The 22430-nt window shown below is 38.4% G+C and overlaps 1 protein-coding gene across 1 annotated transcript in view; it reads right to left on the bottom strand.

Annotated features, from left to right (window-relative positions):
- Window positions 1–18114, bottom strand: part of SLC6A11 (solute carrier family 6 member 11) — a 110399-nt gene extending 92285 nt beyond the window's left edge. The window contains exons 1-4 of the mRNA XM_075713605.1: window positions 17895–18114; window positions 13767–13901; window positions 13456–13596; window positions 11897–11987 (exon numbers count right to left, since the gene is read on the bottom strand). Coding sequence (XP_075569720.1) covers window positions 11897–11987; window positions 13456–13596; window positions 13767–13901; window positions 17895–18114 — 587 coding nt within the window. The remainder of the gene's footprint in view (window positions 1–11896; window positions 11988–13455; window positions 13597–13766; window positions 13902–17894) is intronic.
- Window positions 18115–22430: the final 4316 nt, after the last annotated feature.

Here is a 22430-nt window from a genome sequence, read left to right on the forward strand (position 1 = left end):
ATAATATATACTGCATACTACTCCTATTCTACATATAATATACACTGCATTGCCTAAACGAATGTCAAAAGTTAGCAACACATATGACTCAGGCTGCAGATTAATTGGTTCTGATCTTACTTGCATCCATATTATACAATCTCAAACCTTAGTAGGAGTGAAGGAGACAAGCATTCAGAAGACGCACTGCATGACTGGCTAGTCAGGCATGAAGCCTTCTTTGACTTGCTGACCTGCAGAGCTCTGGTTACATAATGACAACATGGGAAAGAATGACATGTTGATAGTGTTAATACTATATAGTAGGCATATATCTTTGAGAAAGAGAATGCCTTAAAAAGAAAGGATTCTTTTCAGACTACCTTTTTTCCCCTCTAGATTCTAACATTTAGGAAACTAAAAATGGGCTGGTTGTGTCAGGTTTTTTTCCAGTGCAGCAGTGTGATAATCACTGAAACACCTCTAGAACAAGTATGGCTACAACTATGAAGTTGAACAAAGGTAATCTCCCAGTGAACTTGTAGCAGATTTAGTCACTAGAAGTATATGTTCTTTGAAATGAGCAGGGACAGTATGGGTGCCGAACTCTCGCTGCAAGTCAACATGAGCTGACACTTTCACTTTTCTGGAAGTTATATAGCTGGAACTAACAAAGGATACAGAATCTGTGTACTGTACAAACCTCTCTTTTTAAGGTTTCATATAAACTCTAAAATAGGAAATATAACATATCCACAGGTTTCTAGAAGTGCTACAAATAATCCTTGCCAGACATTGCTGGATACCCACTTGTAGTCTCCAACCATCAGTGCTCAATGATTAGAAGATGTATTTCAGCTTTTAGAAGACAATCTACAGATTACAGAATCTGTAATAAAATTTTCTCAAACTGTAATAATTCTTGTCTGGAAATCCACTTAATTCCACACTTGGCTTTTTTTTAAAGCAGCAGACAGACAATTCCCAGTGGTCACATTAGTAAGAATCCCTCAGCTAGAGCATTATGTACAGCTCTAAAATATTTACCTCTTACAGCATATTTTCTGTGACCTACACATATCAGAATGAATTATGCCTACTTAAGGCACATTTGCTGCTGTTCAGCCAAGTTCTTTCTTCTTAAAGTCTTAACGAGGTTGAATGTTGCTCCATTCATTATCCATTTTTACACTTCTTATCAAATTAAAATGTAAGATTAAACTCTCCTCAGCAGACTTTCCTCTAAAATTTCTAGTACTGCTTGCAAATAACGACACGTATTTCTTGTGTCAACCCTTGCCTCATTAAAATCAAGTATTGAATTTCTCTGAATGTAATGTGACACTACTTAGTGGCTACTGTGTATATACATATATTGCTTTTTTCTCATTTTTATATGTATATGTGTGTATGCATATCTATAGCAAGAGACAGAGACACTGAAGGATAAACACAGAACACCCCACTTCTCCTCTAGCCATTTCTGACTTACTTTCCTTCAACCTCATTCACTGAATTCATGGCAACTTCTTCTTAACCAAGTCCGAGAGTTTAATCCTGTCAAATAACTTTTTTGTACTATTCCACTCACCTCTACTCTGTAGTTTCTTGGTACTGTCTCAATATATCCAATGACTCCTTCAGTCTTTTTGCAGTTTTCCCCCCTGTTCCTCTCTGAGGAGTACTGTCATACAGTGACAAAAAATCTCCTTTTTATTCACCTTCTGAGTGACATAAGTTAGTTCAGCACACAGCAGCAGCTGTGAAATGAAAGCACCTAGAAGAAATATGTCAACCTAATGGCTCTCAAAATTTCTGTTGGGCCTTTTAGACAGTCTGTAGACTGGTACTCAGTTGTTCACTCTTAATTAAATGTTCATAAAATGAGAACTACAGAGCACAAAATATTGAGAACTGTTCCATGATTTTGTAAAATAGTCCTTCATAGTGATCCCTTGGCTATAAACTCATGTAACAAATGAGTGATGGTAAGCTCTTACCTCTTCCACACAGAACAGGCCAATAGAAAACCATTACCTGACTGGCCAAAAAAAAAAAAAAAATTACTCTGTCAACATATTTCTCATACACACTTGCCCTGGGCCTGTACTAAATCCTAGTCACAAAAATAAACTAAGAAGTGAACTGCAAATGAGCAGGGGCACAAGGCAGTAAAGAGTACCTGATAGGTCAAGAGAGAAAAAAGAAAACTGCAAACGTACAGGAGCTATTTTGGGAGGTCCCAAGTCCTTTGTCCACATCTACAGTTACTGGGTCTTCATAAAATACCACTCTCCTGTAGCACTTGCAACTTACAGTATGATTCTTAATTAAATAAATCCAGATAAATTCTACTGGCTCAATTTTCATTTGTAAACTAAACCTAACAGTCAGCAGAGTTGAAATCATTAAAAAATAGCTGTTGAAGGGACTTTGGGAAGGTATCAGTCATTTCCCTTTCCACACAGAGGACAACTATGCCTACATCATTGTTTCAAGGCCTGCACTGATTGATATTCTGTAACCTTTATAGGAATTCCATAGCAATATTAAATGAGTCTTCCTCAGGAAGCCCTCCTGACACTGCAAATCAATTTCCTTGCTGCCATGTAGGAATATAGTGGAAAACAGCAAAAAACTTACCAAAAAAGATGTTTTTTTTTTCCCCAGTCTGTGTTCACTATAATTTATTGCACAGCAAGAACATCTCTCCTTTGAGCATTTAATTTGCCTAAAAAAACCCACGTAACCACCCTATCTGTTAATGCCCTGAATCTACAAAGCCATACTTGGGAAATACTTATAAAAAGCATCTAAACTTTTTTTTTTTTCTAGTGATGATACTTTTTCAAGAGTGCCAAATAGATACAGGCTTGCTTAATTGCATGGAACTATTTGCTTTATGCAGTACCCATGCTGAGAGAGCCAAGTAGATCACAGAATCATAGAATGGCTTGGGTTGGAAAGGACCTCTAATGTAAATGTGACTGCTGTTTAACATTGTTGTCAGAGTGACTTGGGCATCTCTAAAGTTCCTTGCACCAAGGTCCTTAAGAAGTTTTCTAGGTGATTTAAAAGTTTGCTTAGATACAAGTGTAGGAGGCTATACATAATTTTTAAAGAAGGGGATGAGCTCAGTTTTGTATTTGCACAAACCAGACAAAACTGAAAGGAGGCCTTTCAGTAGAGGTCTTCTCTAAGTAACCAAAAAAAAAAAAGAAAAAATCTATGAGGAACCAATTAAAACCATAGCAAAGCCAGAAGAAACATGCCTGGTTATTTTGGCATGTTCTGCAATTGACTTATTTGGCCAAGCTTGTCATGGCACAGCTAAGGTTTTGCTATTTTAGACCTTTCGCTTTTTTTTTTTTTTTAGTTTCCCTGCAAGCAAACGATGCTTCTCTCAAATATTTCTTTCCCCACAATATCAAAAAGTCCATATATAGGTATATATGTCTTTAAACACACTCTCCTACATTAACAACAATAATTGGTAACATTAAGGGCATTTTCATTCTTAAAAAAAAAGTTTAGCACTCTTCAGCAAAACTGGATATCTGAGCCAGCAGCTTCTAAAGGTCAGAGTTTTTTAAGCACATCACTCAGCTCCCTGTGCATGTTTTCCAACTATTAGTAGGTAATAATATTATTGCTAGAACTTTTACAATTGTGTAATTAAGGGATATTTTAAATAGCTCATGTATGATCTTTGCTACAAAAATGTAATTTCTATTTTTGCCAACAATGCAGGCCAAATCTTTCCCATATTTTATCATAAGAACCAAGTGCTACAAATTCCCAAAAGACATTCTAAGTAGTAGATAGTGAAATAAATGTTTTATGAACTATATCTGAAATAACGGTATCACTCTAAATAATTAGGAAAATAAAAGACAAAATTTGTTCATGGTACCTTCACAATCAAAAAAAGTTTATTTTTACCTGAAGTACATACAACTAGTGAAGAGGCATTTGTAACATTTTAAAGTTACTTTTCTAAAACATCAAGATGCATCTCCTAATGCCAAGTTTTTATTATTTAAAACTTTCCATTATAAAATCCTGTTTTCAGATACAAATACATTTATTCAGACTCCTACTGTTTAAACAAAGGTTTTTACAATAATTAGCTTAAAAAATGTTAATGGCTATTTTTGGCTGCACCCAGAACATGGGAATAGGAAAAAATATTTATTGCAATAACCTGACAGCCTTATCATTGAAGAAAGAAAGAAAAGCACATATTGCCAACAGACTTCCTCAGGAAACAGATAAAATCTTCCCAGATTCCTCCATCAAAATGCTCTAATGCTGCATACTTACTAACTTAGCACAATTTGCTGAACATCAGGAAGGGAAAAAAAAAAAAAAACCAAAACACCTGGAGGACTGGGAGTCAGGGAGACATGAAGATAAATTGGACTGAGACTGAGTGGATGAGGAGTCCAGTCTTTCTCACACTAGCATGCGGAGAGGAAAAGAAGCGATGAGCAGAAAGAGCAGCAGTCTGTGACTAGCTGGTCAATGAATTTAGGGAGCAGATGAAAAATGTTTAGGGAGTTAAGACTGGAGACCAGTGAGCAGCCATCCTGAGACTAGATGCAAGTTTGTGGAGTGGACAGCTAGCTGGATAAAATGACTGGGACTAGGTGGCTGGAGGTGGGAAACAGTAATACCCTATTTAGAGACAAGTCAGAGGACAATTTGAACTGCCCAAGAAAAAAGACTAGGATGATTACAATACAAGGAAGAGACATCAGCGGGAAGTGTATGTGCGAATGGCAGGATTGGATTTGACCCTAGGAAAGGATACTAAACTGGATAGTTGTATTGGGGATGCTAGGCAGGCACTAGCATGGACCAGTGAGCAGCAAAACAACTGAGGAATTAAGATAAGAGCTGAGATAGCTCACCAATGTCCCAGAAGCATGCTAACATTTAGGCTCCCTCTGAATAGACCTTTCAAAGTGTCCAGAACTAAGATTAGAAACGTGGGGAACGAATTGCTGATTTTTAAACAGAGAGAAGAGGCTAGGATAGGGAAAGCACAATCAAAAAGCTCACCCACCATGCTGGAAACCCATATTCATAGCCCTCCTCTACCCTAAAGCCTATGAAGTTTTCTACCAAGACAACTCCCTAGCTGTCAACCTTCCTGCTATTCTGCAGTAGGTGGATTCAGAAAAAGCTTTCACTCTCTCCTGTTAGTACTGTGTATAAACAATTAAATATTTATTGGCATAAAGACTGGAACTGGATGGTCTAACTATTAACCTGTAAAGTATCAGAAGAGTCTCCCTCAATCCTTCTTGTTCTCAAGTATCCCCTTCAATCTAAACCATCTAAACAAGTACTGAGACAGTGGGAGAATGATCCTGTAAACTTCTGGCCAAGCCAACCACCTGAGAAGCAAGATGTTAGCATCCCAGTCTATACTGCATGATATTTTACTTTTATACAAAGTAGAGCAAGTTCAAGAGAAGATGGTGAAATTCTCACACCCTACAGAACACGTTCCAGAAAGTGGAACATATGTATTCAAATTTCTTGCAAGCAAAATACAATTAAGAGAGCCTTCTAAATACTGAGTCCTTAGAGCAAAGATGACAAAAATTTACTGCATTTTTTTTTAATAATTCCCTTAAATTTTCATGCACGTGCACAAAATAAAATGTTTTGTTTGGAATGAAATAGCAATTACTTGTTTCAAACAAATGTTATGGTAGCTTCAATTAAGTAACTTTTTTTTAAATCTTTAACTTTGGACAAAGCTGACTTGCATACATCTTGTTTCTTGACTGAAATAAAATTTGTGCAACCCTAATGCTAAATAGTATGAAAAAAAAGTCTCTGGCCTCTCATACTTAGCACTCTTACTCTCTCTGTAGCTCAGATCCCCTTCTGTGAAATGGGAATAATTTGACCTTATCAAGATTTTGTGAAGATAAATGAACGTGTAAATAATCAAGAAAACTATAATTGTAAAGCCGTTGACACCATAAGCACCCTAGGAAGCCTTGATTAAATTAATAACTTTGTCAGCAGAGCAGGAACCTAATAATAGTGAGAATATAAAACATAAGAAAATGAACAAAGAGAAGAACAACAAAATATTGAATACCTGCACAGCATTTGCTCCCTATCCATACTCTAACAAGAACAAAGCAGATCTATTGAAAAACTACTAGGCAGTTCTTCAACTAAAGATGATCATATTCATAAGAGATGTGAACTTAAAATTGCACAACCTTACTTCCGGTATTTCCTAATACCCAGATACTTGACTTCGCAACTTTTAATGTTTTTACTATGGAGAAAAAATGACCTTATGTACAATGTTCAAGATAACAGTCAAAAAACATGGAAGTTCATCTGCCTGGTTTAGGGTAACATTTACCTCTCAATATTAAGAAATCGACTTAGCATTTTGACACGTATCCCATTTACTTCTTTCAACTGAAACCAGGCAAAGTCAGTCATTTTGAGGCAAAACCAAATGAAGAGCTCACGTTACTGCAAACAAAAAGCAATTTTCACATGGCCTCTTATGAGCTGAACAGAAATGAGCAAGTCTGGCACAACGCAATGTTCTACAAGACATGCACAAAGGGCTTAGTTCTGAGAGGTGCTGAAGGTCTCTGGGTACTGAGCACTGCAGGATCAAGCTCAACTTGCTAATGACTTTTCATAGGGTAGTAAGGACTAACCACAATGTCACTCCTGCAGTCATTTGCAGCCTGAATGAAACAGGAAAAAGTCTTTCTGACTTTGCAAGGGAAGGGTCTGTGCCTTTTCCTTTTTGCTAAAAACAGCCCCTTTTCTTTTCCCTAGACAAAACCCATGTTTTTTCTCACTAGGCTTTACTTGGAAATCCTAAGGATGTGTCACCCCTTCCAGAGAATGACAGGCCAACAACTAGACCTTCTTTAACAGAGGACTAAGTTGTTGTTATACAGCCAATAAAAAACTATTGAGGTGGAATCAACCACAAAACCATGGGTCCTCTGTCTGTCCAGCCCCCTTCCCAGGCATTATAAACCTCAAATTCCTGGCCATGGTGACAGACTGGAGTAGCAGCCAAAAGAGTACACAGAGTGGTTGCTGCCCCCTATACCTGCCAGACAATTTCCTCTCCTAGGAAAGCATACATAAAAACACAGTAGAGTATCTTCTCCTCTCTCTTCTGTTTCCCAGGCTATAAATATAGCCTTATCCATGGCCACAGCTCTCTTTCATGGGACTGCTTTAAAGATATCCAAAATTATCAACACCTCTACTATTACTGCAGCTACCACTATTAACTGTTTAAAGTTTGGACAATAAAAATTCCATGTGCTGTACCTTGAAATTATGGTTATTTTTCCTTAGAAAACCCTTAATCAAGCTATATGATTAGGATGAGAGAAACACCATAAATGGTAGTTAACTGGACAGTCCCTGAATGCTGGGCACCCGTATGAAATGAAAAGTGAAGTTTCAGACTCTTGCCTGTCCTTCTTTGGAACATAGCATCAGAGAGTTTGAAAAATAAAAAGTGAATTTTGATCGATTCAAAATGCTTACCTTAAGCAAATCTGCTTACTTTAAGAAACTATATACACAGATGGAATGTAAAACATCTCAAGGCTATGGCTCGCAAGGTCTTTTTAAGTAAGGTAAGAAATCCTTTAATCTCCTAATTTTTCCCAGAGCTGTCAACACTGATACCTGTAGTCAGTGGCAAGTCTGCTAACTCAAATATGTCTTAGAACATTAACAGGGATAGATATTTCTAAGCAGGAAAACAAGTAAAGAGGGTTCAAACTCCCAGACTTTTCCTACTGCTCCTCCAGCAGGACCAGACCATTTTCACTGTATAGCTACACATAAGCAGTTATCAATTACAGGCTCACAAAAAGATTTTAAGTTTTGAGGTCTTTGCATGTACAATGAGATTATTCTGAGTGTACCAAAAGGAAAATAGCATCTAGGACCTATTGCAGGACTTATGTCTAATGTCTTCACTTTTTTTTTTTTTTTTTAAACAAACAATCCATCCATCCAAGACAATAAATAGGCCTTCACCCTCTGTGTGACTCAGCCACCAAAGCTAGTAAAGAATGTTGAATTATCAGAGGAAGTGAGTGTGCACCTGCTAGAGTAGCAAGGAAACAGTATCCTCTGTATAGAACTGAGGAAGGGTAACTACTAGTCTTCCTGCCAGAAAAGCTTCATAGTACTGCAAAATATCCTCTCAGTCATCACTGTACTTGGGTGAGTGGCTGTTTCACTTCAGCAATAGGTTTAGGAATAGCCAAGGCCACAGAAGTAATAAAAGCTAGAAATATTTCAGCAGAGAGGCTGAAGTCTTTATTTTCAGTCCTCAAACCAACTGAGGATTTGGATTTGCTTCCAGTCACAAATAAGTAAGGAAAAGACCTAGTAGTACAAGTTAAATGGGGGAGGGGAAAAGAGCACGAGGGAGAGAGCGCGCGAGAAAGAGCAAAAGAGCAAACATGAGTGAGAGAGAAAAAACTCCTTTTCAAAGCCAGAAGTAAAGATATCCTTTTAGGCCTGGTGTATTCATTTATGCACACACACAAAACACTAAATCCAACTTGTGCTCCTGCTACTAACCTCTGCTGGCATTTACATAATGACAGGCTAGTTGGTGTGATACATAGCAATCTGTATATGCCTCAGCATTATTAATTCTTAGACTGAGAGCACTGGGCTTGAAAGAAACACACAACACTGCTAAAACATGTGTTTGTGTAAATACTGAGTCTTCCCCAAGCGTCTTTGTTGGGGTTTGGGGTTGTTTTTTTTTTAATTAAAATAACCTGAAGGTATTGTTAATACTCTAGAAGACTGTGGTAATGTGATATTTCCTTATCAAAGGAAAGATGTAACATCAGCCTGACAATTTACAAACACGGTATTCAGTTCTACATGTAAATGAGATCACATACAGTAAGCAAATAGGATAACTATTCACAATAATTATCACTCTAATTCACAGATTATCTCAAGAGTAGATGGTCAGACCAAAAAAAAAAAAAACCACAAAAAAAAACCCCCAAAAAAACACCACCACAAACCCAAACTTTTTAACTTTTTTCCCACCAGCTACCTGACCCTTTGCACAATAGATTGGCTTTACATGGCCACAGCTTAGAGGAATTTCAATTGCAGACTTGACATTGCAGAGAGGTAAAGGTTTTAAATGGTGCGGTTGTTCAAAAGAAACCTAGAGCCTCCCCCTTCCCTTCACAGGCATAAACTTAATTAATTGTAAGGAACCTGGTCCTTAAGCAAATTAATTCAGTGCTGTGATTGGATGAAGATTCTTGCACACTGTCCACACGAGTTCTGAAAATAGCAACAAGCATCTGCTCTGATGGTCTACCCCATCAACTTTCCTTTTACTATTTGTTTCAAAAAGAGTCTTTCAATAATTTTATGGTTTCTGACAGCAGAATTTATAAAGCAGTAAAGCAACATCATTGCAAACAAGATCTCTGGCTAAGTGAAATAACATGTCTTGTAACACTTATCTAGAGACTATAAGATAACTTGCTGGACAATTTAACAAGTCTAGTAATATATTTACTTCGTATTAACTACTCTGTGATCTGCACTGCACATCTGTACACAAAGACCTCTACTGTGCATTTATGTCTGATACATTTAAGACATATAACTTAATTATAATCTTCTGTTCATTCCAATTAATTATTGTAATGCAAAATCAGTCCTGATATTTAATACAGCTCACTCTTCCACTTCTAAATTAGTTCATCATGTCTATTTTAAATTTTGAAGCCCTGCAATGTCATCCCTACTTAAATTTTCACAAGGCAAATACCTTCCTCAACAGAAAGAGAGTACATTCATTTTCCAAGGGTGAAAAGCTATGCAACTTCAGTTTTGCTTGGGCAGAGAAAGTAGATAAGTTTAATATCTTAAGCTATTTCAGCCAGTAAATTGTTAGTATTATGAAAAGTTTGTCCACAACGCATCAAAGAAAAAAGCTTCAAATAAATAACAAATTATTTAGTTTACTTCCTCTTTTGGTTTCTGCGATTTTAGAAGTTTTGGAGTGCATACTTTCAACTTTGTATACACAAGACTGTAAAACAAGTTAGAGAAAAGGCTAAATCTGATTATCCCTTCTAGTTTCATAACCAATTCCTAACTCAGCCAAAATCAGGTAGGGAAATATGTACAAAATTTGAAGGATATAAAACCCACTGTAACTTGAATCCTAGTTTAGCTATAGAATCTTGTTTAGCTTCATTTTTAGAGAATTCTGAGAAGGGGACGTGATTAAAATATATCTGTATGTGCATCAAAATAACACTGACATGGGAATTTAGGCAGTCCAAAGAGGAGCATTAACAAAAAAAAACGAAACAAAAAAAATACCCAAAACCCTAGAAACATGAGGAAATACAACTTAGTCTGTGCCCTCCGTATAATTCAACTGAACATTGCCCTCTGGATAACTGGAGTTACCATCAATTGATGAGTTTTGAATACTTTTGAGTAAGCAAATAAACAGAGTGGGTAAATAAAGGTAGTACTGGAGAAAATACTTTGTTCATTTACTCTAACTGTATGAAACTTTAGTTCTAGTTATCTCAAAGAACTGTAAGGTATTTTTGTTAAAATGACGAAGTCATAGCAATAAGAGATGCCACTGAAAAACTCATGTTTATTCTGAAACATTAGCTGGGAAGTGGGTAGAGTAGGTATATTTTGATTTAACATGTTGGGTGTTCAGATTATTGAAAATTTTAGCACAAAATAAAATGACAATTTTAACCAGAGAGTGTATGCATTTTAATGCCTTGTTCAGATTTAATTTAGTAGTTTGTTGGGTTTTTTTTTTTTTAAATTTTAAATAAAACAGTATTTACTGAAGCAACAACTACCACCCATGAAGGCTAAGGTAACTGATGTAGCGAGACAAAGAGGTTCAGAGGCAAAGACAATAGCATACGTTAACATTCAAGAAAACAATGTCAACGTAGAGTTCTCCCTTCAAGGATAATCTTAATTTATGGTCCTCTCAAAGCGTAGCTATTGCTATCCTGAACACAAATCAGAGTTCTGAACATACAGCCTCAGAATAAGGCTCTATCTTATTAATAAAATTAATGAGATTAGAATGGGCCCTTAAGAAATTTTAGTAACCCAGAATTTTGTAACACACATTGAATTGTGAGATGACTAAGTATTAAACGTAAACATTCCATTTCTATGACTGTCTTAACACACACTATGCCCTGCAAGGAACAAATATGTGTCTACACATGCACTAATTAAATATTTATAGTAAGAAAAAAATATGTATCATCACAAAAACAGACCGTATCTTGTAAAGATATAATTCTCTTCTATTACTCTAACTAGAAATAAGAATCAGGGAGACACAAGAGAGTTAAACTCTCCCATCATTATAGCTGAATAACTAACACTTACATAGTCCTTTAAAAAATAATGAGACACAGAAGCAGACGTATTGGTTAGCTCTAACAAGGATGAAGATGCAACTCTCAACAACTTAAGGGAAGAAACATCCTGGAAAAAAGCAAGAAATATTTAAAAATCATCCTCTTTCTTTCACCTCTGCCTCCTCATTAGTATGGGTTTGAGGCTCTTTCCTCCAGCAGCAGGAGCCAAGCTCCCAAGCAAGTGGCACACTTTGTTCTATGTTCTTTCAGGATATGGAATTCCTTTCCTTGTATCCTCTAAAAAAAAAAAAAGAGTTAAAACTCTCGTCCTGACTCTCTTTGGCTGTATGAGAAGATTTCCAGCTGAACTCACATCACTAAGTGCTATAGGGTTACAAGATATCTAATCATGTGTAAATGATCAAAATACTGGAAGATAATGAATAGTCTGATCAAACATAAAGTTTATGTGCACTTACTCCCAGAACTCCATCACTGGAGAAGTGGCATTTTGCAAAGAGACTTGACTGCAGTTGCTCATATTAAGTTTTTGAAATTCCACACAGTTTTCTATAAAAGAACAGAAAAGAGTTTGCTATATTGACACGTAAGTACATTTCTTCTTGTGCATCTTCTAGTTTATGCATCTCATAAAGCCACCATTCCATAACACATTTCCTCTATGTGGTTACAGGATTTCTAGGTACACTAAAATGGCACAGCTGCTACTTCTGCAACACTGTATTTTGATCACCAGATCACAGGCCTATCCCAGAAAAAATATCTATGCAGTAGGCTACATTGTCCTATAACTTTCCAAAGGCACACTTGCAATGGCAAAGGCCAATAAAACATCTGAGGCAGAAGAAAGATGCTTTGAAAAACTGAGGCAGTTGATTGGGAATTACAACATACTCCTACTCCAACTGCTGGTTCAAGGGCCAATGGTAACAATTGGCTTATGAAATACTGCCAGCAACAAGTTTCCCCTTTGCCTTAATATGGCAAGTGAAAAGCCACTCTGGCTTATTATTATTACCTCTAATACAGAGAAAGGACATCAAAGCAGCTCAGCATTGTTGCACTGACACTTAGTATTTGAACAGCAATCAACATTGGCTAAGCTCCTTTGCAGGGTTGCCAAAATTAATACTGAAGCCTTTCACGTCTATTGGTCCCAAGACTAGTTCCCTAAGATAACCTAAACTGCAAGATTTCAGATAGTTTTAGGTGTGCTCAAAGCACACGATAATGACCAATTAATAAAAACCATGAAGGACCGTACAATTGGCACCTGATTTGAAATTGAACACTAATATAAGGAATAAATGCAAAAACTTCACGAACATGGAAATAAGGGCACTGGTATGTATTCCTCCCCATAGATGTTTGCAATCTTCAAATGCAATAAGTAGAGCATTACAGATAAAAATATCAGTGAGAGGACAGATGCAGAGCCCTGTACTGCAAACCCTCATGAATACACACCTCATCTTTCATATAAGAGGCTGTTTTGCATGCGGTAAGAGTTATTTATGTGACTGAATTTGCAGAAGTAGTTTGATGAACATTATCCCTCAACATCTGGCATTAAAAAGAGCGAATCCAGAGTTCCACATTTAGTATCTTCCCTTCCATTTAAACTCCTCCTGATTTCATTAGAGTGAAAGAGCAAGATTGTAACCTGTCATCAGGTCATCAGCTCTTCAGTAGAATTCACTTACTGTATTCAGGAAGAATAGATATGACTGTAAGTGAGAGTCTTGGGATTTAGTCAGAATATCTTACAGAATTAACAAAATAAAAAGTCTTCTGCTATCTGACATTATATTCTGCAGGAACAAATGCTTATACAATGACCTAAACCAAAAAGGTATGAATAAGCCTTTGCTCCAGGATTCCTTTATCATTGTATATTGTGATGTGATTGGCTCATTTCCAGACTTTTCTACCAAAGTATTTTTGTTCCTAACATCTCAATATATTAATCAATTACTTTGAAGTATTTGTATAGCAATAATCTCTACTGAGGTCATACCTGTATTCCATTCATGCCCACAGGTAGCCCAAGGAAGCTCTGTAGTAAAGCAGTTAAACAAATAGAAGATAGCCCATGCTAAAATGATGATGTAATATACATTTAGATGTGCCTCTATAACTTGGGTAGCATATCCAATGCCTAGAGGAAAAAAAAGTGAGACACAATAGAAAACTTTTACTTTTCAGGTAATTTAAAACCAAATGTTTACTACTTTAAGTATATCTTAACTTCAATTTTGATACAATTTATTTTATTTTACTTCAAATTTGATGCATTCTTTTGCAGTAGAACACAGAACTGTTTGTTACCTTCAAATAGAGGGCAAACTTTCCTCCAGCATGTAATGCCTCCTTCACTAGTAAACTGTCCCAAGGCCGTTTCCAAGAAAAATACTGGTATTCCACAGCAAATAAAAAAAACAACATATGGGATGAGGAAAGCACCTACAAACAAACATTGAGGGGGTATTGGTTATAATGAATACAGTTCCTTGACAGCATAGTGAGAAATTAATTTTCTTAATAAAGGAAGGATCACCTATCAGCCACCTTTCAGGCACTGAGCTGAAAGCACAGAAAGTGTTTACTTCTGGTCCCAAATATCAAAAGTTAACCTGTAAGCCAATGTCATGGACTAAAAAAAAGACAAGACCAAAGTCCCTCAGTATCGACTAAATTCTGCTCATGTGTCTCTCAAACACATAAAAGACCACAGTCTTGCTCAGCCACACAGTTCTGCTCTGATCATCACCAAGTCAGTCTGCACTATCTTCTCTTCCTTGCTTTTCTCAGGAAAGCAGGGATGAAGAAGTGTTATGGAAATTAAATCCAAGAAGTCCTTTGTATGTTATTTGGATAAGCCTGATGATAAGGATCATGAAAAGGGAATGATGAAATGAACTTTGCAACTACTTACAAGAACAGGAAAGCAGGCTTGGCCTTATCGGCTAGAAACATTAATGTGAAATTGTAGGGAAAAAACAAAGCATCGACATTTTTGTTAGATGCTGACAGTAAAGTCCAGCATAGGTAATGAATAGTACAATTCAATGCCAAAGCATAGTATACAACAACAAAAAAAATCTTCTCTTAATCAATTAACACATAGCAGAAGTATTGTATTATTTAATGATTGATCATGTTATTTGGTATGGCACCTAAAGAACACGGTTGTGAAGTATGCCGAAGCGAAGAAACGAGAGAACATAATGTTGGGCTACTAACTAATGTCACTTGCTAATAATGTACATTTTAGGTATTCCATTTAGGACTGAACCTAAATAATAAGGAATAAAATACAGCCTTTTGACTACCTAGAGAATCCATTAGTGTATAAAGCATAAAGAATATTTTCCCTCATTCCCCAAAGTACTCAGACTTTCTGATGAGTCAAAGGATGAAGTGGAAAGCAAGCAACTATACTGGTTTAGACTGAAACAAGGAAAGAAGGAAATAAATACTGAGAAGAAAGCACAAAATAACTGATTCTGCCATTTTTACTTACACCAAGAAAGCTTTACTGGTTTAACAAGGCAGACCAGCACAGCAAACTACTGCACAGAATAATTTATCTGAAGTTGTAGGAAAATTAAAGCGTTAACTAATTAAGTTATGAAAATAAAGGTTAGTACAACACACATAATGTGTTGTATCCAGGCCTCCACCTACTTGCTCCCAAATACTCCCACAACACTAATTAACTTCATTTAAAGCTCCCATTAAATGATGTAAGCATCCCACCATTCATTCTATTTCAAATCAACACAAGATATGTTGAACACACAAAAGTTTTGGTTGACGCAGTTTTTCCTAGGAAGATGCATTTTACAGTGCTGTCCATCACTGCATACATTGATCACTTTAGAGCACTAGCAATAGCAGCATTTCCTTCCTTCAGTGGGAATCCTGAAGATCAATTTGATCATTAATGAACAGTACCTTAACAGCCACCTCTCTAGTACTCAATCTCTGTCAGAATATTAACTATGAACAAAATGTTTCTGAATATACTTCAGGAAAATTTCTACAACTACAAGGCAAATAGGTATCCCATTCATGATCTTAAAAACAAAAGAAAACCCTGAAACAAACAAAAAAAAACCCCAAAACCACAGCAAAACACAAACACGACAACACACCTACAACCTGAAATAATTGTTATGCTTTGGTCACTTTGATTAGAAAGTTGAGACAACTAAACACAGCTGCTTTGACTTGCAGTTTTTTTCTTCAGCCCCAGCACATCAAGAGAGATCTCTTCATGAGTAGTCTCATCCCTCAGCCAGTCAATTTGCCTATAGTTGAATCTCTGCTGCATCTCAAGCAATACGTGTGGATCTCACAAAGAATGGAATCCTTGCATCTAAAACATGGTTTCTCTGTATGATTTACTGTGCAAATGGTTTGAACAAAATTCTTACAGGCTAGACGAACTGCTGGACGGTATCAAATCCAGCTTGGCCCACTCACATGCACAATCATAGCAAGTTTAACACGGTGATTTGTTGAAAGTATTAGCTTTGACTCCAGCACTGTTGGAGTTGTTTCCAACACTGTTCTACAACAGGTATACATCATGAAAATTAGAGGACAACAGATCTCCCAGCTTACAAACAGATCATATTCCAAGAAAAATCAAATTCTAAACATGCAAAGAAATTAATTTTCCTAAAAAACCCACTAAATATCCATAAGAACAAATCAAAGTTGTAGAAGTTTATGCCTGTACTACCTGCGTACTACTACTCAGAGTAAGTACCAGAGAGGTCAGACCTCAGATGTTTGTTACTATTGCTTCTAGATTTGTTCTGTATCCAGCAAGTTATTTCATAACTAGCTCATGTATCTTACCATTGTCTTCACTTACCACACACTAAGTAGTTTTCAGTATTTACATCTGATGCACCAAACAAGTCCAACTCTGGTCTACTTCCAGCAGGGCATTCCAGAGAGTTACAAAAACACAGGTCATAGACCAAGTCCTCATACAATAAAATTGAAATCAATGGCAAATTTCCCATGTTGCCAGGACATGACAAATTAAACCACACACATTAATTTTCTTCTTAAAGAACAGAGTGGTGATTAAGTAGGATATTTAATCAATTAGTTTTTCACCAAATCACCCAAAAACATGGTAAGAATTTTTTTCTACCTAACGTTATAGCCTTAAAAATGATAGCATCACATTTTGACAAGCTAGCATATATCTACCAATGAGCATATAAAGGTTACTGTATGAACGAGGAAATCTTCATTATATACCGAAAAAATATTTCCATCTTTTCCTCTGCCAAAATTTCTCTGGGAAAACTTTGACAATCAGCAAGAAACTGTTCTGCATATCATATCCAGCAGATTAATATTTACATACTAAGAGCAGTACTTGGTAGCATCATTCTGAAAACAGGTGAATTCTTAGTTTTGCCAAAGTACAGACATAGAAAGAAAGAAGCTGCAAACTATAAACAAATCTTCCACAGTAGTATTCCACTGCCTTATAGAGACAGAAGACAAAATGGGCCAAAACCATCCCTGTGCCTAGGTTCAGAGGGACAAGGGAAAGAAATTTGGCACAGCACTTTGCATATCAGCCTCTGAACATACTATTTTTCTCCCAGCCTATATGCTTACACTAACACTGATTCAGGCCTTATGTGGGGAGAATGTTAAATCCAGTCCACAGAACTCTAAACTATGTTTTTAATTTACTTGTCTTTCCTCATTGCTTTGCAAGTCACAGCTGATGTGTTTATTCTTAACTGTCACATCTTACACAGTTTATACTTAACTATAACCACTACATACCACATGTTATAATTTTGTAGAAGTTAAGTCTGTTCTTTTCTCTCTCAAATAACATTCTTATTCTCAATTTTAGAGGGTTTGCTCTCTTCTTTGAATAACAGGCAGCTTTTACATCTTCCCCTACCCTACTGTAGTGATTTGGGACATAATGAGAAAAAAAAAGTATGGTTGAGTTGAAGAAATTTTCATATGACAAAGAAAAAAAAAAAGTAATCTTTGTAGCAATATCAAAGACAATATTCATCCTCCCCGAAGTATATTGTTGTGAAAAATAAACTGCTACATTATTTTCTACATCAGACAAACTTATTTAAGTATGTTTGGGTCTGTATTCAATTGCAGAAGAAAACCCACAGCCTACTACTATAACAGACCACTGGCTTCTTCCATATTAAAAATCTTACAGAAAAAAAAAGGCAATTGAAAGTAAGCCACACAATATTTGAGAAGGAAAGAAAAACACGATTTTTTCTTAGTTTCAGAAGCTTAATACTTCCCTGGCTGCAAATACACTGAACTCCTGAATACCTATCTCTCAACTAGCGCAAGAAATCACTGTAAAGCGTTCTTAACTGTTTATTTCCCACACTTTTATAGCAAGCTGTAAATCAACATATGATGCCATCTTACCTCCGCCATTCTTGTAGCAAAGATATGGGAATCTCCATACATTTCCCAACCCAATAATCTCCCCTGCCACAGAAAGCACAAATTCAACCTTATTGTTCCAGTGACCTCTTTCATGAACTTTCTTATCGTTGCTGTGGACGAGGTTGGTGCTTGAGGCTTCTGGGTCCAAAGCATCTTCTGGCTTGCCATTAATTATAGGAATAGTCTTTTCAGCTGTCATGACTGTTCGGCCTAAGGGAGAACAAAAGAAAAACATACAGAAGTTTAAGTCACTTGTTAGCGATAACCTTCAATGACTAAGAAGTCCCTCAGCTTATCATTGACTTGTTATTACCTACATAAATTTGCAGGTGAAAGCAAAGGAGGCAACTCTGTAAGGCTGGAAAAGTTGGGAAAAGGAAGGGGAAAAAAGAAAAGCTGATGGACAAGGGAAGAAGAAGATTTCCAAGTTGAGACAGACGACTTAGTAGTATGACATTGGTTTAAGGCGCAGATAGCGAAGCCTTTCAAAAAAAATCCCTTCCCAAGCAAGGATCCCAGCTTGACTAACCTACCAGAGGAGCGAGATCTCCCACACCTTCCAGGCACACAACCGAGAACAGAAGAAAAGGATGTGGAGAACCAGGCGCCTGAATGGTTCTGGCCTGCCTGGAGGAGCAAGGGAGCTCCGAGACTACTCACCCAGGGCTCTGCCTGTGCCTGCGCGGCTGGGAGAGGGACAGTCTCTAGCTCAGTGCTCGGCTCCCAGCGGAGCTCCGCGGGCCGCCGCTCTTCGCTCTGCTGCACCGGAGGCACGGGGCAGGGCAGCCGCCGGCGCCCGGCGGCCGAGACGGGCAGGGGGAGGTGGGGATAACGCGGGCAGCGTTAGGATAACGAGGAGCCGGGAAGCCTCGTCCTGTTCTGCGGCTGCTGTCCGGCCGGCGGGGATAGGATGCTCCCCGCGCTCTGGAGCCGGAATTCACAAATGCTCAGCCGTCCCCGGATCGATGGTATAACACCCGCCTCCGCCCACCTCAGGCTGTCCCGCCAGCTCCCCCCCGCCTTTCCTCCTCCTCCTCCTCCACCCAGCATCACCACCCGAGCATCACCAGCCCCTCGCTCCCCCGCCCCACGCAAAGCAGCCAGGGCCAAGCACCGGGCAGTACCCAGCCCTGCTCCTTGCCCCCGCCTCCGGCTCCCCGCGATGCGAGGGGGAGGCGACCTGCATGCGGCTGGAGGCGGCGGCGGAGCGATCGGCGGCGGTGGCGGCTCGCTGCGCACCTGCCGGACGCCTTGCTGCAGCGCCCGCCGCGGCGGCCAGAGCCCGGCCCCGCCGCCGCCACCGCCACCGCCGCCACCGCCCTGCCCGCCGGCTCCCCCGCGCCTGCTGCTCCCGGGGCAGCCGGGGCGGGCGGGTCGGGCTGTTTGGTTCGACTTCAGACCTGGCAAGCTAGAAAAAGGAACCTGCCGAAAACAGATGACATTAACTTCAGCTGGAAAGGGCCGGGGGGGGGGGGGGGGGGGGGGGGGGGGGGGAAGATTAAAAAAATGTGGGGCGAACATTTGGAAAGTGTGGAAACAATGTGGGCGCTTTCTAGTTACACCGGGGAAATGCAGAAATGGCCCACGTGGGCATTTCTAACAGGGGTTTTGCTTCAAATTCAAGCTAAATAAGTGTAAAAGAGAAGCAAGAAGAGGAAAAAATAACAAAATAATACAAATTGTTTTGCTTCAGGTTGAATGGAAATATTTCAAGTAGAGAATTTTTTTCCATTTAACACCCCCCCCCCCCCCTTTTTTTTTGTAGGCCAGTTATTTCCACCCCATGTTTCTCAACCCAAACTAAATACCTCTTCCATTATTCATCCCTGCCAGCTTCTCCTTGGCAAATAGCAAGACCCAACTCAGGTTTTAGCTTCAAATCTTCCCTCGGATCCAAACTCTCAGTTGCAGCTATGATCACCAATGTTTTGCTCTGCAACTACAGTGCTTTGGAACACTGTCTCTTAAGTCCTGGATTACATTTAAGTGTGCTGGGGGATGCTGTCCCAGAGACGCTGTGCTCTTCCATGTGAATTCTCTCTGTCTTGCCCTCCAGCTACATGGACTTTTACACTGCCAGGAACAGCGTTATCCAGTGCTTACTGGAGAAAGTGGAAAGATGCCCATGGATAGATTTTATATTAACTTCAGCTGACTTTGGAAGCTAGAGCCTGATCATACCCTGCTTATACACGTAGCCTCAGTGTGTTTACACATTGAAGCTCCTACTGTGGTTAAAGTTTTTAGAATTTTGCTTTTAAATTATGCATGCCACAGGGGCATTACCCTACATTCACCTCACCCTACATCCTCTGTCAACTATATATCACATAAACACTTGCACCTAACAGGTGCAGGATGAGGCCCTTTCTTATTGATATCAACATATATAGCATTAGTCAAACCTATATTGTGAAATGAAAAACTGTCAGTGGTAAAACTATGGTAAAAATGCAGAATTCCGATTTGATTTTTTTTAATCATGATTTTTAAAAGTGTCCTCCACAGATATCATTACCAGAGCTGGGTTTGGTTTTGGGTGGTCTTTTTGTGTTTTTCTGTTTTGTTTTTAATGCAGCTGGTATTCATTAACTGAGGATGGAATAGATCCATTTTTTCCAACCTGGCTTTGTACAAACCAAACTCAACTTTAAGGGGTTTTGTTGCTTTATTTTTTCCCCTTTCTTCAACTAGCTTTCAGCAGGGATCAAAATAGGCATTGTTTTTCTGTATTCCAGCCAGGCTGAGCAGGCTCAACAGGATACACTTAAATATCAAAGCTGAGATTGAATTCTCATTTCATTCCTGAGAGTAACTCTAAAACTGAAGCGAAGCTAAGGGACAGTAAACATTTGACTGATGATTCAATACATGGGAGAGACCAGTCTTATTCAAATAGACTAATGATACCAAATTGAAGGGGCCTGCTCCTAAGAACAGTCTATAAGATGACTGGCAGATGCAAAAGAAGTTTAAGCACTACTGATTTGTTCAGTATTTGAAATTATTAATTCCTGGTGACAAGTATTTTATCCACTACTGTATTCTTGCAGTGATCCCCATTCAGTGTCCTACCAATTGAAGGGTATGGAAGTAATTGCTAGCTGCTAATCTTTGTGAATACTTTACTGAAATGCAGCACAGTGTTTGCAACATAAAGCTTCCCAAATTTTAAACCAGGTTGATAATCCTGGGTTTTTTTTTATTCTGGTGGAGCCTCCTCTATTGCAATGAAAAATGCTCTCTGGATTACAGGTTACATCTCAGTTCACACACTAACCTAGTGAACCTCATGCTCCTCATCATGAATTCATGCCTGCTTCTGTCAGTCTGTTGGGACATCTGCACATGACATGCGATCAGAGCTCAACTTGGTGACTGGGATGAGAGCAAACCTTGCAATATGTCTGTACTGTAAGACGAGAGACTGAGTTACCTATATCAGAAGGCTGTTACTGGTAAAACCAATATCTACCACTAAAAACTCAGTTAATTAACTAAAACATTAGCACATGTTCTGTAGAAGGGCTAGCAGCATCACACATCCAGTAATCTAGTTATGTCCAAGTAGGTTTCTTCTGCAGTTACTCCATTCCTGGTGAAGTAGCATCAGTTCTGCAGAAGCATTTAGAATTGTTGCCTCCAACCCACTCACCAGAAGTAAGTTTCGTGGCCATTCCTCTCGAGTCCCACATTAAAATGATGTGACCTAACAAAGCAATTCAAGTTCTGTCTTATTCGGATTTATCTCCACACTCCCAAGGAAACCATTAAAACTCTGTGCAGCAAGTCAACAGGGGTGGAAGTGGAAACCAGATGTTTCTGCTAGCCAAAGAAAGGTGTTGTGAAGTACCAAATGTTCTAAGAGTACATTTATTTAGATTTATAAACTAAAATTACTAAAGATGAGGAATTTATATATAGAGTAACTTGAGAAAAGAACCTCCAAGAAAAAGCCACATTCCCACAGGATTCTGCCAGGATGCTGAAATACATGACCCAGATGCACTGAGGAATATGCACTGTACCCAAGCTTCTTTGGTTACTGCCAGAACTCATATTCAGCCTATTTCTCCATTTATTCTGTTCTGGGACTTCTACCTTGTCCATACTTTCAAGACACAAATACACAGAGTGTTAAGACATACCAACATGCGTGGAGGATTAACTCTTGCTTTTTTCCTCCTTAGTGCCCAACCCCTACACAGTTCAGAAGGCACATGAAGAAAACTGCATGATACAGTTGCACATTTTGCTTCTTGTTTTTAATGTATAACTTTTCTTGGAAATCAGGATGCTTTGCTTACCCTGCACTTTGGATCCTTGTTAGGATGCCTCATGTTCTGTAGTGCTACAGCTGGACAAGAAGGAAGTCTCTGCTACACTGTGTAATCTTTTGGCCCACATATGTGCCTCTAGATTTTTGCATTTTTCCTGACTAAAACAAACAAACAAAAGAGGCAATAAATAGCTGTCCAAAAAAAAATTCTCATTAAGATTAAAGCTACCATGAAT

The sequence above is a fragment of the Pelecanus crispus genome, chromosome 7, assembly GCF_030463565.1.
Source record: "Pelecanus crispus isolate bPelCri1 chromosome 7, bPelCri1.pri, whole genome shotgun sequence".
In the NCBI taxonomy this organism is placed as follows: domain Eukaryota; kingdom Metazoa; phylum Chordata; class Aves; order Pelecaniformes; family Pelecanidae; genus Pelecanus; species Pelecanus crispus.